At 41.6% G+C, this 17,427-nt stretch overlaps 2 protein-coding genes across 3 annotated transcripts; both read right to left on the reverse strand.

Annotated features, from left to right (window-relative positions):
- Window positions 1-2,404: 2,404 nt before the first annotated feature.
- On the reverse strand, window positions 2,405-10,439 carry tmpoa (thymopoietin a). Its single transcript, XM_030780483.1, has 6 exons — window positions 10,209-10,439; window positions 6,254-6,371; window positions 5,709-5,858; window positions 5,207-5,340; window positions 2,969-3,069; window positions 2,405-2,753 (listed from the first exon to the last, which is right to left on the reverse strand). The coding sequence occupies exons 1-6, from the start codon at window positions 10,437-10,439 to the stop codon at window positions 2,405-2,407; spliced, it is 1,083 nt and encodes a 360-aa protein (XP_030636343.1).
- A 1,196-nt stretch (window positions 10,440-11,635) lies between these two features.
- On the reverse strand, window positions 11,636-16,729 carry strap (serine/threonine kinase receptor associated protein). Of its 2 annotated transcripts, none has more exons than XM_030769074.1 (10): window positions 16,531-16,729; window positions 16,119-16,231; window positions 15,820-15,955; window positions 15,462-15,543; window positions 14,271-14,343; window positions 14,045-14,144; window positions 13,681-13,818; window positions 13,370-13,506; window positions 13,062-13,211; window positions 11,636-12,442 (listed from the first exon to the last, which is right to left on the reverse strand). In XM_030769074.1, exons 2-10 carry the CDS (start codon window positions 16,228-16,230, stop codon window positions 12,381-12,383), a joined length of 990 nt encoding a protein of 329 aa, XP_030624934.1. In that variant the 5' UTR covers window position 16,231; window positions 16,531-16,729; the 3' UTR covers window positions 11,636-12,380. The 2 variants fall into 2 exon arrangements, with proteins under 2 accessions (XP_030624934.1, XP_030624925.1); XM_030769065.1 differs by having other exon boundaries at window positions 16,119-16,235.
- Window positions 16,730-17,427: the final 698 nt, after the last annotated feature.

A 17,427-nucleotide genomic window follows, 5' to 3' on the forward strand; every position in this document is an offset into this window, starting at 1 on the left:
TTCCACAGACGAGGAGGGTTTGCTACAAATTAAAGAAAACGGCGCAGGTGTCAATGCACTAATGTTACTTGACTCACATTTACCTCTTCCAACTAGGCCTACGGACAAACCACAAAGCGACTTTTCTTAACCGTCTATAACTATTTGTAACTATATTGACAAGTAATGAGATAACTGCTGGCAATCATTTTTACATGACCGATGGATAAAGTAACAACGCGCGCTTGAAATACTCACTTTCTCTATGTCTTGAAACTTCGCCTCCAACTTGCAGTGGCCGGCGACTCCAGGATATCAAATGACCTCTCGCTTAATCAATTTGTCCTCCTCTGACGTCATGACAGAAACAACGTCAAGGTATTACAACGTAGCTACACATGCTGGTCCGTGCAGTCCACAGACAGAAGGCAAAGGAACTGATACATCTATAGGCCTAGCTAAAAGTTTGGCACGTTTTTTATGTCTTTAAAACTAGCGTAGTGTGACATTAATCTAAAGACTACAACTAATCTACACTACTTATAACCATATTCTACAAATGCGCAAAACCCAGGGTAGGAACATTTGAAATATGTTTTCACTTATTCAAAATTGCGTCAAAATGCATTAATGTCAACATCTAAAAATATGCAGTGACTGATGCAATTTCAAATAATATACGATATCATACTGAGCTGAGGCTAGCACCTGAGTGTGCTACTCCTGACAGCGGGAGATCTAAGGAGATTAACCGCCCCGTGTTGAGACGGTCTATTCCTGGCAGAGAGTTAGGTAAACGGTGGAACACTACTGTTCCATCGCGTTAGGAGACCGCAGAGCTCAATTATTGACTAACCCCGCTGTGTCCAAGTAAAGAAGGATACACAAAGGGAAAATTTGTATTTGAAGATACAGTTTTTATTTTAATTTCTACAAATCATACTTCACTGACTACAACAAAAACACCACCCACCCACAATGTTTAAAAACCCTCCCTAGAATGACAATCTTCCTACCCACGTCCCTCACATGATATTCAAATAAATATTTTTTATTCTTATGTAAATGTATTCTGTAGTCAGAAAGGTAAAATGAAGCTGCACCACATACATTAAACACAAAAAATTTGCTTGAATTTCACATTAAGAAATTTTTTGTGACAAATATTAGAAAAATACTGTAGATTCAAACAATAATGTAATCCACAGGCGTGTTAGAGGGATGACAGACCAACACGATTAAGGCATGACTCACATTCATGAAGAAAAAAAAACAACTTGAACGATGATCAAATTTTCACTTTTGTTTTACGTCTTTTATACCAAAATGGACATTTTCAGCATTTTTCTAAAAGTACAAAGAGGTATTCATTGACAAAACCTTAGGATGATGTCATCAATTAATGGTTAGGAATAAAATTAGTTTATCACCAGAATACATCTCGTAAGAATTGGATTCCAATTGATCATGTGTGCTTTTGTGTAATCCAGTATCCATTCAAGCCTTGGATTTTCCTGTCGCCTCTAGACTGAGTGTACACCTAACCACATGCTGTTCATGCTTATACATATACTTTCAGACAGAGAGGCTGAGCCATAAACAAATCTCTAACTGAGCTAACAAGACGAGTTGACTCTAGCACAATGAAGTCCAATTAAGGGATCCTCAAACCCTCCTCACTACAATGCAAACAACACAGTTTAGTTTTATTGAAAACATTTAGTTATTTGACAGTACATACATAAATACTACCGAATGGCAATTAAAATTGGCTCTGGCATGTGAGAGCTACAGATGAAAACGTATAAATCAGCCAATGCCTGTCACACAAAGACTAAATATTATGATTACAAATATATCATAACAGTTGATCTGGACTCTGCTAGCGGTTCTTTCAGTCTGCCTTCCTGGCCTTAAAAAAAAGACTCTCTTGTCTTGTAAGGACACCATCACAAGAGCCCAAAATGATGCCCCCTCAAAAGCAGACATGAAAGTATAAAAGCATACATGCAAAAAAATAAACAAACACTCACATACATTCAAACACCCCCCCCCCCCAAAAAAAAACAAGATCAAAAAGAAAAGGAAAAAAAAAAAGACATGACCAGATAAACAAAGTCCACGTAGTTTTCTGGAAGTCACTCTGCTGTTGTTCTAATGGAGTGACAGATTTCATCCATCTTTACCAGATTACACAGCAGAACAGAGGGTGAGAGGTGGAGTACTGTCTTTCCATGATCAGAGAGAGTAAAAAAAGAGACACGAGGGATGGACTGAGAGGTCCAGGGGCGGTCTTTAACACAGTGTCTGAGGCTGCTGCGCTAACAGCAGCATGGGTGGTGAATCTGAGACAAGGAGGTTGGGAAGAAAAAAAAAAAAAAAAAACAAGCAAGGAAGAGAGAAAAAAAGCAAAAAAAAGGAGAAATCATTTGCTGGTTTCGCCTGCACTGTCGCTGCTGCTGCTGATGATGATGCCCAGGCTGTTGAAGGGGTTGAGCTCGTTCGTCTCCATGGCCTGGTACACCAAGAACAGGAAGCCAGCGAGAACGCTAAACAGCAACAGCTGCACCCACACAGAGCACCAGCGGCGCGCTCGCCTCGGCTCACTAGGGGGCGCTGTGGGGCGGGATGTGGCCAAGTGAGGCACAGAGCGGCTCTCTGAGTGGGTGAAGCTTGTTTCCCTGAGCCCTGTGAGTAACACGCGTGACTCTTCTAACCAAGCATCGCTGATGGGCCGGCCCGCTGCTCCACGGATTGGGGGCCGACGCGTGGCACTAAAGAGAAGGTAGAACACAAAAAGATATATGTAAAGATATAAAATTCAGTAACAACAATGGTTATGTCTACAAGCAACACAGACTCAAGGTAGAAAGCAATCTGACCATGTCTGTGAGAGGAACGGAACAAGATAGCAGAATTTTTGTATGTAAGTGCGCTACAGGGTGCTTCAGTCTTTTTGGATGTTGAGAAACAGATAATGTAGACTTACGTGATCCCAGTGGGGGTACTGATCTCATTAGGAAACATCTCTTTCAATATATCCTTCTCAATGACGCTGGAGCTGTGATCGCCAGCAGAAACCTTCTCCACCTGCACAGCACACAAAGCAGAGAGGTAATTAAAGTGTGTGGGTGGAGCAACAGTGAGGAGGACTGACAGAAAAAAAAACGCTACATCTCCTGTGGAAATGTTCTGAAAAGATCTGAAGATCTGTTTAGCTGATATAACGTGGGGATAGCTCCATCACAACATGCACCCTTGTGGTGAAGTCTACATCACACCCAGTTCTCCTCTGAATGTTTCCAGAGAGAGAAAAAAAAATTACAGTTCTGTATTCCAGAGACCGTAGTGTGAGTGGACCCCATGAGAACAGGCAAACAACATCAGACCACAAGAAAAAAAACCCCCAACAAAACAAAAAAACAGAGAGTGGGAGTTGGAGTGCTTCACCCCAACTGATAACAAGAACAAACCCTGAGGACTAGGAGATGGGTGCCATTCTATGCCCAGATTCCACCATCAAAAGTGACGCTGGTATTACTGTCCAGCGGCCTATAGCCACAGCTGCCCTACCCCTGCAGCTGGAGGAATGCCATCCCATTCTTTGACAGGGATGAGGGAGGAGAGGAAGGGGGTCATTTTCTTCTGTCTCAGATTTTCCTGGGCATCTATAGGGTCCAGGGTTTTCTGCTCCAACATGAGAAAGCTATGTCAGTGTCCCTTGATCAGTGATTTCACCTCTCTGTGGCTACCAACGCAAACAATCATCCACACCTTACTAAGAAAGGCTGAATTATTATGGTACAAGCAACACACCAAACCTCAACCATGTGACATAAAAAGAAATGAAAACATAGGGCAAACCTTGCTGAGCCTGTACTTGAGGGACATTGGCTTATCTGGAAGATCACAGGCAGGTGGCTCTCTCAAGGAAAGTGAGGGTGTAGAGACAGATGTCATTTGGCTGACCTGAGAGGACACAGATGGGACTGTGTGCCCAGAGGGGCCAAGCGTTTCAGCTGAAGCCAGTGCAGTTATGGACGATGGCTTCAAAGACTTAACTCCCAGAACTAGCTTACACTCTTTGGGGTCCACCTTTAAAATCGGAGAAGCAGACGCTAATGCACTTACCTGTTCCAACAAAGTGTTCTCCTCCCAAACAATTAACACAACTAAATACAGAGTATTACCGTGATCTGTGAACAGAGTACTGTGAGTGAGGGGGGTGACTGTGAATTTAGAGAGTCATCACAGGCGTGGACTGACTGATCCTGCCTGTGAGACATTTGTCTTGGTCTCCTCTTAACATTTAAGATCAGATCTTCATTTTGGTCATCTTCCTCATCCTCCTGTAGATCAAACTACACACATGCTTACACATTAAAAATTGACCATACACACGAAGGCCCCCAAAACACAGAGGCAAACCAACATTTGGTGTTTGAAGAAAGACTTGCCACAAAATCTTAATTCCCAGTCTTTTTGGGATCTCAACAGAAGGTGGAGCTACTGCCAAACTATAGCCAGCAGAAGTCTGACCAGGGCAAGGCCTCAGACAGATTAAGTCTCACCTACAGATTCTGGGGTAATCAGCATTTACAAAGCAAACATACAGCCACAACTAAGCAGGTTAACGAAAACCTTTGAGAGCACATGCATTTTCTTTCAAGAATTAAACATTCAATTCATATGTCTTCTGTCACCTCAACCACAAAAAAGAAAGCTTCAGTTCCAGGTGTGATATGTGGTGTACAGGTCCCACGGCCCGCAGTATTAGGGGTGATTATATAAAAAAACACAAGGTTTCCTGGTAGTCATAAAGAGAAGGTGTGGAAGTGGCTGGGGGAGGGGAGGAGGAAAGTGAGAAGATAAGTCGAGGATTAACCAGAGAGTGCTTACTGGACAAGAGGGAAGTAAGAGGAAAGAAGAACAGAACCTGGGCATGGAGCATAAAGGAGAAAACAACTTAATCCAAGTCATGTGGATCTCCTGGGCGTAGAACCCATTTACCCCAAAACCTTAGAAAGCAAAGGGCTAGACACTGAGCTTATATGGGCGTTAAAGTGAAATTTCCGTCTTCCACTATTGACCCACAGAGAAAAGAATGAGGAACAGAAACAGAGGTTGATTGAAGCCAGATGTGTCAACTGTGCTCACCACCAAAGGATGGAGACAGATTATCATGAATGTGAGATCAAAACTGAACTGTTTAATTCATTGCTCTTACCCTGTTGTGCTGGCTGCTGCGGTTTCTGGTGGTGACTGGGGTCTTCCCTCTGCTCCTCAGCGGTCTTGCCGTTACAGGTACGGGTTCTGGCTCGGGTTCTGGTTCTGGCTCAGGCTGTGGCTCTGGAGCAGGGTCTGCAGGATGGATGTACTTGTTTACAATGATAATAACCAATAGAGGGTGCCACTTATCAAAGAACAGAGCAAAAGTGATTATACGAGTGTATCTGTAATACACAGTCCTGCTTGAAATATTTGTTCAAAGCGCTTCTGAAGTTTGGGATCAGGATTTGAAATAAACAGCACAGAAAAACAGACAAAAGTCATTGAACAAATGTAGCTTTGGATAAAAGCTTCTGCTAAATGAACACAGATAACTGAATAACTGAACAGATGAACAGATTTGGAGGCACTTTGAGTTGTGTTTAATAACGAAAGCCACTACAGATTTTATTTAGGCTACATTTTAATCTCAAAAAGTTTGGAAATGGTCATTTCACTACCTTCTTCCTTGTCGCTGTACTGGTCTGAATCGGTGTTGCCATTCTGGTTGCTGTCTGCTTTAGTGGACTCAGCCAATAGAACCACCTCCTCAGGAGGACCTTGATCCAACAACTTCTGCAGTTTCTTCTCGTACACTTTACGGGTAGATGCTGAGGCAAACAGAGAGAATGTGATAAAGGAGAGCACACAGTTCGCACAAAGTGTCAAGCAAAGGTCAAAGGTTGCTTACACTTTAAGGAGCTCAGAAAAGCTAAAAGAGCGAGATTAAAAGACTCACAGCGTGTGGCTAACAACTTCTATAAATAAACAGGTGTTACAGAAAAGTATGGATATCTAGTCCTATAAATAAATTCCTAGACAAAAGTGCTCAAATCCATTTGAAGATCTTTGAAAACTTTAACGATAACTTTCAGTTAGTTTGTTTGTTAATTGATAAAGCACCAAGTTTTATGCACTGCAGGTCTATCCGATTTGATCAACATTATTGGGAAATCAAGAAACTTCATTTCACAATGGTACATTATTACTTTACAAGATTCCTCACCTAAGATGGGACCAGTTTTCACTCCGTATTTCAGGAGCTGATCTCTCAGGTCCTCATTGGTCAGCTCCATGACATCCACATCCTCTGGCCGTGGCTTGTCAGTCTTCTTTGTGGCTTTCTGTAAAAAGGCAGCTTGGATTAATATGGGGCTTTCCAAAAAAGACCCACTGATTTCCTAAAAGCATGAACGTCACTTTAACACTTAAAATCTTCCATTCTTGTCTACCCCCCCCCAACCCAGGGAGCCTGGCGTGAATGGGAACTTACTCCGTGATTGTATCTTACAGTTTGAAAACATGAGGGTTTTAACTGGCTAAACAGGTTTCTAATCACACTAAAAGAATTGAGCTATTTCAACTCCAGTGCCAAAATGCAATGAGTAAGGTGTCCTGTCTGCAGATTATGCTACAACAAGAAGACACAGTTTACCTTGGCCTGATTAGTTGTAAGGTATTAATAGATGTAATCCCGATACATTCCCTTAGATACACAAGCCTCTGAGAACAGATGAATTCCTCAGCAGGCATCTGAGAGACACACAGTCACATATTTCATCATACCCACCAAATCCTAAGGACAAGCGCATATCCTCTGCAGACGTCTTATTCATCTCCATCCGAAACAAAACAGTCACTCCACACACTCTCAAGCCTGGAACCAGCAAGACACCCCCCCCCCCGAAAGGGCAAAATACCTGACTGCAATAATATGTCTGCAGGACCTTGGGCCCTATGTCTGAAGTTCACATGTCTTGAAAGGAAATTCTTGTGCCCATGTGTTGGAATCTCCCCTCTGCCATATTCCCCCTTACAAATACCAAAAATTACTTTGAACTTGCTTTATCTCTTCTGAACTTTGAGATGCTGCTTCATCTTAACATTAACGTTTATGGCAATTTCTTTGTCATCGTAATTAACAATAAGTAATAAACGGGCAATAAAAAAAACAGAAATAAACTTGCCCCTAATAATCCCAAAATTCAAGAATAAGACAATGTTGGAGAACATTGAAGAATGCCGTGAAAAAAATGTCACAAATGTCCAACTAGTCACTCTGACAGTTGAAAAGCAGCTGTCTTTGCTAATGCAGGTTGGAATGAAGCAGTAATAATATGGTCACAGCCACATTCCCCAGGAATTCAACGAGTAGGACTCCAAGAACAGAAAAGCATGTGATTGGGCTGAAGTGGGAAAAGAGAGTTCAGGGGAGTTGAGGAGAAAAGGAGAAAGAAGCGGTGCAGCACAGGGGAGTCAACAGACTGAGACGGCGGAGCAATTCAGTTCAGCTGTTCTTTGCTGGATGGAGTTTCTCACTGAAGGCCTACTCTAGGGCTGATCTGGAAAGATGCCCATTTAAAGACAGAGTTTCATAATCACTGCATTCCATGGCAGGAAGGAAGGCAGCAAAAAAAATTCTCTCACTTCTGACCACACCCTTAGACTCTACAGGCATATGTGGCCATCCACACTAGAGGAAATGTTCCTCCAATCACAAAGGTGAACAGAATCAAATCAAAGCTTGTCTTTACAACATTCACTGAGAGCTCAATGTTCAAATAATCTGAAGTTCTCAAAAGCTGTTACAAAAACAGCCTTTGATCATGTAGCATGCAAGATTTAGTAAGATTTTTTCTTTTCTTAGCAAGTCTTTTTTCTCCTCCTTTTACACTGTCTCAAAAACACTGTGGCCTGGAAAAAAGGTTGACAAATACACCTGAACTATTCAAACAATCTTATATTGTAGCACTATTCTGGGCCAAAGTAATGCAGCCAATAATATGATCCACCTGTGCAAGAGCCCATGAGCCAATGACATCACTGAGCCACTAAGTGAATGTGGTTCAAAACCAGTAACAATAACTACGTTGTTCTGTGGAACACTGGTTGTCCATGAGGTGGCATAAGTCTGGTTAACCACATTCTGGCCAGCTGTGGTACATTAGTCATTGGACATGTGCCACCTATCAAGCACAGAGCACATAAAACAGGCATCATTTATGTTACTGTAAACATGGCAAAGGACAGGCTGACATAGAAGCTTACTAAAACAACCCCCTGAAAAGTACAGAGACACTAGTACAACATTTTTTTACCACCTTAATATGCTGCAGAAGTACAGTACTACCGGAAGTATATCTCCAACTACAAAGTTAGCACCCAAACCTAAAAGATAAAAAAAGATACTGACTGCTACAATGTTCTTCCAATGAATTCTAAAATAAATCATACCAGAGGGTCAGATCAAATGAAAAATCTGATTATATTCCTGCTTAAGTAAACCATACTACAATATTATGTTGACTCTACACAAGATACTACAAATCTTGCATGAGATAAAAAAATCTGGCAGTCTTCTGAGTAGGCATTCCTTTTCACGGGAAAGAATTTCCTCAATAATAGGCACCAAACCCAAACCCACAAAGAAAACAGCCATATGCAATAAGTTATTTACAAATCCACAGGAAAACCCCCCCCGCATTTTCAAATGGGGGGGGGGGGGGCGGGCGCATAATTCTCTTCCGACAACTGAAACCTGCTCTGATGGGTGAGATGTTTAAACACACACACACCACTCCTAGTAAATATTACATCATAGACCTGACTGAAACAACAGAGACCTGCGAAGAGATATGTACAAACCAACTGAGCACTGCTGAAACACAGATTAACCCTCAACACATATGTGCACAGCTATTTCATTCATAAAGATGTCATACTCGTATCTCAATCACACCAGCGCCATCGTTAAACACCAAATAGTGCGAGTCCCCACCCCAGCAAAGAGAGGAACTTTATAGACTACAAGCGGGAAACGGAGGTTGGAACAGGAAAATGGGGCAGCACTCTCATTTCCCCTTTAATGCTCACTCGGTATGTTATCTTTTTATCTCGACGTATGTAAATATAACCCGATGTTTTAATTAAGATATCGAGAGTAAGTACAATGCAATTCATAAATAATAATAATAATAATAATAATAATAATACACAACCTTACTGCTCTCAAACAGCAACTCCTCTGATCTCTGAACTGTTAATTCAGCTGTACTCTTCAAACTCCCCTCCAAAGACATGACAGCAACAACAACAAAATGACAGACTCATTCATCTCTCTCCGCACTCGCTTGCGCGCCTGTTCGCTTTCTCTCTCTCATGAACACATCTATGGAACTTTGTTGTTAGTGGCACTGTCTAAAAGTATTAACATTTTCGTAGGAACTAAAATGAAAATATTCGTGCAAAACAAATGTTAACACACTTCCTACAAAGATACAGTATTTTGAGGTCGGCATGGCGACATGTTAAATTGTTCTGCAGCTTAGGTTCAGTAGTTCTTTTCGCTGTATCTCCAACATATACGTCAAATGTTTCGATATTATTAATATTGCAGTGGAAAAAACAGACTATTGGTGCAAATTGCGATGAGCAGGCAATCAATAGTAAGAGGTTTTGCGTCAATAGAGAGGGACGGAAATATTTAAGCGGGAAACTGTCGGCCAACAACATGCCGGTTTGTTTTCTTTGAGCCACATGTGCTAAACTCCTTTGACGAGCTGCAGCGCCGTGTTAAGTCGCTCAGATTTTAAGCTAATGTATACCTACGCTGAAACAAAATAAACACTCTGCTCTCAAACGGTTACAAAAGAGTTACAAAGGAACCTCGCCGGAGTAACACTGGTGCTACTTGCCAAACCGCTAGATTCAGCCACACTTATTTCCTACCCACGGTCTAATTGTCATTACAGCCAGCGGCCGGGTTTATGCCCTTGTGACATTTATTTCTATGGCTTTCTCTTACTTGGGTTGTTCTCATATGAGATTACTCGTGTGATTATTTTTTGTAAAACGAGCATGCTACATGCAATCATAATCTGCAAAGTAAAATGAACTATTATGAAACAAATATCCTGCAATAATGGGCCTACGTGCTCAAAATTCAAAAACACATAACCCACCCGCCCAGAGCGACTTTTGTTGGAGACCACGGGGGCTGGCAATTCCTCGTCGCTGGAAAAGGCATCTGGTGAGGGGTTCTTCTTGTTTTGCGCGGTCAAATTTTTCAAATACAGCTGCACGTAAACGTCTTTCCTCTGGTCCCCATTCGGCAGAGGAACGTTGTTCGCCTGGAGTGCACTTTTAAGCTTATCTTTAGTAAGGACGGACGGATCTTCCAGAAATTCCGACATGTCTGCTTCTTCTAAGATAGTAGCGTAACGTTTGGTTCTAGCTAATGGCTATTGGCTAACGTCGACACCGAGGGAACGTTCTGAGTTTTTCCCATTGCTGTCAATGACCACCTTAAAAGACCAAACGCCATTGGATGAGAATGAAACATCTGACTCTACCATTGGCTGTCGTTTCATGCAAATTTAGGCGCTCACGAAAATAATTCTACACAACAATAAAACAATGGACCTCTAAGAGAAGTAGTGCATGAACAAGCTAAGATCCCCGCAGTTCCAGCAAAATATATGCTATACGGCAATATGTGCTGTGTTCGGCTAAATAAAAATCAGAAACTTCATCATTTATGGCATTTCGGTAGGGTTCCTTTTGGGTTTCAAAGAACAACTTTTAGTAGTGCGCTACAGTAACAAGAAAACTGTCACTTCAAATATTTCTTTCAAGTATTCTCTCGCTGATATATGCTGAGACAACTGTGTTTGAGGTGGTAGACTTATTGTCAACTTGCACTTGTTTCGCAGCTCCACACATGGAGTTTAAACTCTGAGCGCAACGTGTGAAAAAATAACCTTCGCACCAATGAATCGCCAACATACGGCATGTAACCACAGTTACTATGAAATTAAAGGAGCTTTCCGGAGAGAAGAACAAAAAACTGTGGGTAGCTATATTAACGCTTAAGTACAACGTTGTGCCTCCTTCTAGCTCATCGATCATCTTTTCAAACCTGCAGAATTGGCTTTGTTCTTTCAAAATCAAATGATGTTGTCAGTGCGACATCTGGTGGTAAATTTGCAAATCGTGCACACAGAACAGTCAAAAACATTTTAGTGCCTAAATGATCAAGCCTCTGACCCTTCCTTAGCCAGTGTTGACCTCTAACGGTGCATGCAGTCCTTTGGGCTTTGAGCTGGAACAATTTTTAAAGGATGGACATAAGAATTAAATAAACTTGTCATTTTCTTTGACTTTATAACGTCTCATCTGTTCTAACCACAGGTAAAGTATCCTTGTTCTTTAAAAACTCCCCTGGACCCACAGGAGTGAGTAGAATTGTGTCTGGTGTCTACAGGGTGAGAATCTTGGCTCATAGAGAGAGAGAGAATTATTCAGTATCACTTGATCATTAAATATTATCAGGTTGGTGTATCAGGTTGGTATTATCATCATGTGCCTGGTACAAAGAGAACACTGCAAATAAATTCTCACCAACATTTTATTGACCGAATGATATAACTGCAATATCGCAACCAAAGATAAAGAATGAAGAACTCATGTCACTTTACTCTTAAATTTTACAAGGTCATATTCCCCACTATCCTGGTATTCAGGGGTATACATGTTTACAACAAATTACCACTGTAGTTAAAGACTTAACACCTTTCTTCTGGGACGCTTTAAACGAAATTTTCCTCCAAAGATGTCTTTCATCAAATTAGATGCATGTGAACACTCTGAACTTTGTTTACTGAAACAAATATCTGTTTTAAAAGAGCAGGTATGAAATCAAAACATACAAAAAAAACAACCAACCAAACAAAAACAACAATAAACAAAAGAACCCAAGGTGATCACAGTGCTGGGGAGCAGACTGGGTGAGAAGCTGCAGACGAGGGTGTGGAGGCCACATGAGTACGACCACAGCAGAGAGAAAGCAGGCAGCTAGGAGGCTTACACTCACAGCTCTACTACTTTATCCTGGTGATCTCTTTATTCAAGGTGTGTGTGTGTATATGTGTGTGTGTGTGTGTGTGTGTATGTATCGTAGCTTAGTTTCCACACGACCACGTTAAGCTCAGACCCAAGGGCGGTCTGTCCCTGCTTGAAGCGAGGTGGCACAGCACGTTGCTGGGAAGGGGGGGGTTGTGGTCTCGAAAGAACCTGGCCATCCTAGTTCTCTTCTCTCTCTTTCCCTCTTCTCTCTTCATCCTCCCATCCAGGGCTCAGGCTTTGATTTCAGGTGGAGGACAATAGAGCGCATCTGAGTTCTCAGAGGAGAGCTCCTCTGTGTGAGACAGATAAAATAAGAACAGTACTCTTCTAGTACATAACATTGCCACAGTGCACTGAGATGATAAAGAGCAAAGATGGACTCATACATTCATTGATGCACGGAGTGCATGACGTTTTCTTACTTCATAAAGTGCACACGTGATGCAGACTGACAGATCATGCTCAAATCACCTTTATATGCTGTGACTTGTTTGTGTTCAAAAGTGGAAAAAGAAACTAACAATGCAAACTGTGATTTACTCTTTTCCTCACCCCAAGCAGTGCTAGTTTTATTTACTGTCTTAGCAAAGTAATTAGGAAAGATTTTCTTTCACATCTCCCATAGGGGGCAATGGTTGAATAGTGTGAGGCTCAGATGTGACACAATGAAATCAAGTTATGTGCCAAAACTTTCATTTTATGCACCTCATATGCTATAACAACTTACCACACATGCTCTTGCAATCGAACAATTGAAGGTGTGCCACACACAATTTAACAGCAAACAAACACTTTCATGGCAGCCTACACCTATGTCTTTGTCTGTTATCAGTTCTTGTCAGCAGTAGTTGCATAAGATGCTAGATTTTCCAACTTTGTGTGTGGATTTAGGAGATAAAGCAGGAACGTACCAGGCAGAACGCACTTCCACAAGCCATAGGTTTTACCCACTGCAGTCTGCCACAGCCTGAGGGTGCCGTCCTCTGAGCCACTAGCATACAGCTCGCCATCCGGGCTAAAGCGCACACAGTGCACTGGCCCAAAGTGGCCCTTATACGACTCTGCAAGAGAAGAGAGAGAGAGAGAAAGAGCTCTAAAACACACACACGTGTGAAAAAAAAAAAAAAAGATCTCTGTCCACAGCTCTTTACATGCATGTGCTGTGTGTGCATTGTTGGCGCTGAGGTGACTGCACTCGGTGAATGTTATACTGACGTACCCATTTCCTCTTTGGTGCTGTAATCATATTTATATAGCTTGAAGTCATCTCCACCAGCCACAAAGAAGTCTTTGTCTGGGTGCAGAGAGGCAGAGTGGATGGAGGCAGGAGCATCCACAGTCTTAATCAGATCAAGACTAGAACAAGTGGTACAATTCACAGGGTTAAAACATAACACAGCACAGGCATTAGAAATCCATTCAAGAGGTAGAACGCCACTCAAGGTGTTAAGACATAACTAATAGGTCTGAGAACATTAAGTGGCTCTTGGCCCACATAAAAAGGGCAGCGTCGCTGCTGAGGTAACTGACCTGTGAGCATTGTAAAAAGCAATGGTCCTTCCATAGGTAATGACAAGAATCTCTCCATCAGCAATGTACTCCATGCTGCTGACAGATGCCTCGAACGAGAGTGTCTTCACTGCCTCTTTGGTGTTCCTGTCCCACAGGCTGAATGACAGAGTACACACAACCTTCACTCAAACATAAAGGAACCCCGGGGAGAGCTTTTCACAGTTGAAATATCTTTTAATAGCTAGGTAGCTGCTCTAATCAACATGGAACAAAAAAACAGCCACCTCTCTGTTCATACAGTCCAACCTGCCACTTATGAAATTTACTTGGTTCAGACAAAAGGATGTGTGACTGATGCTTAACCTGTCTCATCATAACTCACCGTATAGTTTTGTCTTCAGAGGCTGAGAGAATCTGCTGGTCATTGTTGCACCAAAGGGCTTTTTTAATGGCAGACGTGTGGCCAGCAATCTCCTGAGGCTCTGGAAGAAGGGAAGCATACACATTCAACCCTGGTACAAGCATGTACTACCACACACACATGCACACACGCGCACCCTAGCTGTCTCTCTCTCAGATACACACATATCAGTTTCCTCTTCCTTTACCTGCTTCAGGCTTGCTGAGGTCATAAATGCGTAGTACTTTGTCATTACCCCCTGTCAGCAGGCAATTACTGTCCTGTTGAGACATTTGCAAATGAATACATAAATATGCAAGTCAGTATATTTGTTTACAATATTTTTCACGCTATTCAAAATAAAGAAAAATAAAAAAATTTCACTTTTTTCTCTTCATGTTGGGGTGGACTACCCAAGATGTACACACATCTGTTCCAGCTCTTATTTTATCATACCCCCAACCAACAATCACTCTCACCACCGTCAAGTGTGATGCCACCTGCTTGTCAGTACTTGCCTCCCTGACTTGCAACTGGTGTCCTGCACCAGTGCCTATATACTAATTAATCTCTATGTGTCTCCATGCATCTATAGCACCAAAATCTCCATCATTAGAAATATTCCACATGAGCTCTAACACCACTCGCTTTCCATCCTTGTGTTCCACCATATGTGCAGGATAAAATGATCTACCAGATGCTGCCAGTTTAGCTATATACTCATATGATAACTGGCTAAAGTCAAGAAATAACCTACTTGATCCTCAGTGCCAGTCTTCCTGTACCCCTCCCCCCAAAGCCTGCTTACCAAACACACCCTGGCACCCCAACCAAATTAATTTACTACCAAAATATCTTTTATAAACTCTAAAACTCCCTGACACTGTACTTAAATAACAACTGTCCTATGAAGTTTCCCAATCGTGTACAATTCTTCTGTGTCATTCTGTAAATGATTAATGATTAAACTCTTTCAAGACCTGGTGCCAAGCAGTGGAGGATGGGTTTCCCCTTCTGAGTCTTGGTTCTAAATCAAGGCCTCTAAAGGTTTCTTCCTATCTTAACCAAAGGCAGTTTTCCTGTGACACGGCTGCCTTAGGCTTGCTCACTGGGGCCTCAGGCTGAGAGTCTTATAAAGCTGCTTTGTAGAGATGTTTACATTCAAAAGCACTATGTGAATAAAACTAGAGTATTTTAATTTTTTTCACCTTATCACTTTATACACCTTTCAGGAACACTCTACTGCAGTTTTAAAAGCATTTTACATAAAACTGAAAAAAAAAAACCCTCGATATTATATGTACACTGATGTATATGCAAAGATTGTCTCAACGTGTTTAAGTTCAGTTACATCAGCATTCGGTGTAAAATGCTAAAGCTCATTTACATAAAGACTCACCTGGGTGAAATTCACAGACTTGACAATATGCTTGTGAGCCAAAGAGAGGATTTCATCCCCAGACACAGCATCCCATACCTTTCTGCACAGCAATAAAATAAAATAAGATAAACAAATAAATAAACCACATCTCTTCGCACCTCAGCTACTGTTTCACATTATCCTATGACACAAGCCTTGTCCAGTGACCTCATAATGTTAAATAAAATCCTAACCACATCATCCCATCACAGAGAGATAGATCTAACAGTGACTTAAAAGAGTCACAACATTATACTGTAAACCTATTTGTGTTTGGAGAATCTGATAGTAGTACTGTTTCCCATGACGTCGACAAGCAGATAGGATATGTCCTTACGCTGTGAAATCTGCAGCAGCAGTGGCTGCCTTTGTGGCTTCTTTGTTTAAAGTGGCACCCCAGACAGCACCCTTGTGACCCAGGAACGTCCCAATCCAGTCCCCTGTGTCTCCCTGGCGCAACATGGGTTTGCCATCTACACATGGAGAAATCCGGACAACGTTCAATGATTTGGTCAGGGAAAGTATATTCATTTAAATGTTTTCTCAGGTGATGAATAAAATTACACAGCAGGACACTGTATGTGTTACAGAACAGCTACGCTAATGAGAACGTATCACATCATAAAATGTGCATACCTTTGCAAGCACTGATGAGGAAATATCCATATGGAGTTATTCCACTGAAAGCCAGATCCACAACAGGTCTAGTGTGCCCAGAGCAGGTGAGAGGGGTCTGTCTCATTGCCATTCTTACTGGAGACATTACAGAGTGATTAGGTAGAAAATGACTAGCTAGCGTTACAACAGGCTGTTTCTATTGACACTAGAGCAGATAACATCAACTGTACAATGGCCCGGAGCAGTATGGAGCCCAAGATATAAACACATGAGTTATCTACGTTTTCTTGTGAACGATACTATCCCGATAAATTGTTCATTTCGAAGCGACAAACTCTTTAGCATAAATCTAGTCAGCAAGATTGGCTGCTAGCAAGCTAAAGTGTTTCGTTAGCTAACGATTAGCACTCCATTAAGTGTAACATCCTACCTTGTACAGACAACAAGCGCTAGATTCTTAAAGCTCTCGTTGTTCAACAAGATTAAGGCTTGATTTGGGGGAGATAACAATGTATTTTTATGCCCTCGGGGGTAAAAGAGCTCCACTCCCAGCAAAAGTGCTGTGCCACCAGCTACAGTATGTGCAACTCGTGTGGGAGCTAATCTCGAACCGTACAAATCAAAGGTTCGCTACGACATATTATCTGTGCGGGCAAGAAGTAGAGGTGGAGCACACAATAACATCCGGGTTAAAAGAGTGCCACACGACTTGGAACAGAAAAGGCCTTTCTATGATTCCAGTTAAAAGTTTGTTTTAGAAATTAATTGCTGTGCGCAGTTATAAAAGAAAATAGATCACACAGGTGTGGGCATGTTTTTGCTTTAAGATTATAATATGTTTTATAGCTGGAGAACAATCACATATGTTTAATGAGCATCAGTGAAATGAGAAACGAATTTAAAAACACGTTCGAGACATTCTTATCACGTATGTAATTATAAAAGTGAAACAGGAAATGGAAGGAGTTTAAAATAGAATAGTTTTTAAACTGCTGAGATGCTTCCTCAAACATCTCTGCATTGGAGTGAAGTTAGATAATGGTAAACGTAAATTTGGCTTAAATTAGTTGATGGTAGAGTAATTCTTAATCTTCAGAAGAACCTATTCCTACTAAGATAAAAGATGTGAGAGTCTATGTGTTGAGTGGCCTACACACTCGCAAACATGCATATACGCTTTCCTTTCTTTATCTGCATCTATGTATGCGTGAGGGTACAACCCCTATTGTAAGAGTCCTTTGACACAGCGTCTCTTTAGGCTTCTAGGTGGCAAACAGACACTCTCACTACGTAATTCCACAATGGATTTTCACCGAAGACGTGATCT

Source organism: Chanos chanos, chromosome 1 (assembly GCF_902362185.1).
Source record: "Chanos chanos chromosome 1, fChaCha1.1, whole genome shotgun sequence".
Taxonomy (NCBI): Eukaryota; Metazoa; Chordata; class Actinopteri; order Gonorynchiformes; family Chanidae; genus Chanos; species Chanos chanos.

Bases quoted from the DNA above. Each gene is read 5' to 3' on its own strand.
- tmpoa (XM_030780483.1), bottom strand. From the start codon at position 10,439: ATGTCGGAATTTCTGGAAGATCCGTCCGTCCTTACTAAAGATAAGCTT. The intron at 6,372-10,208 runs GTGGGTTATGTG...GCCTTTTTACAG, and splicing joins ACAAAAGTCGCTCTGGGCGG to AAAGCCACAAAGAAGACTGA. The intron at 2,754-2,968 runs GTAAGTCTACAT...CCTTCTCTTTAG, and splicing joins AGTACCCCCACTGGGATCAC to TGCCACGCGTCGGCCCCCAA.
- strap (XM_030769074.1), bottom strand. From the start codon at position 16,230: ATGGCAATGAGACAGACCCCTCTCACCTGCTCTGGGCACACTAGACCT. The intron at 14,344-15,461 runs GTGAGTCTTTAT...ATGTCTCAACAG, and splicing joins AGTCTGTGAATTTCACCCAG to GACAGTAATTGCCTGCTGAC. The intron at 13,507-13,680 runs GTCAGTTACCTC...CACTTGTTCTAG, and splicing joins GCTTTTTACAATGCTCACAG to TCTTGATCTGATTAAGACTG.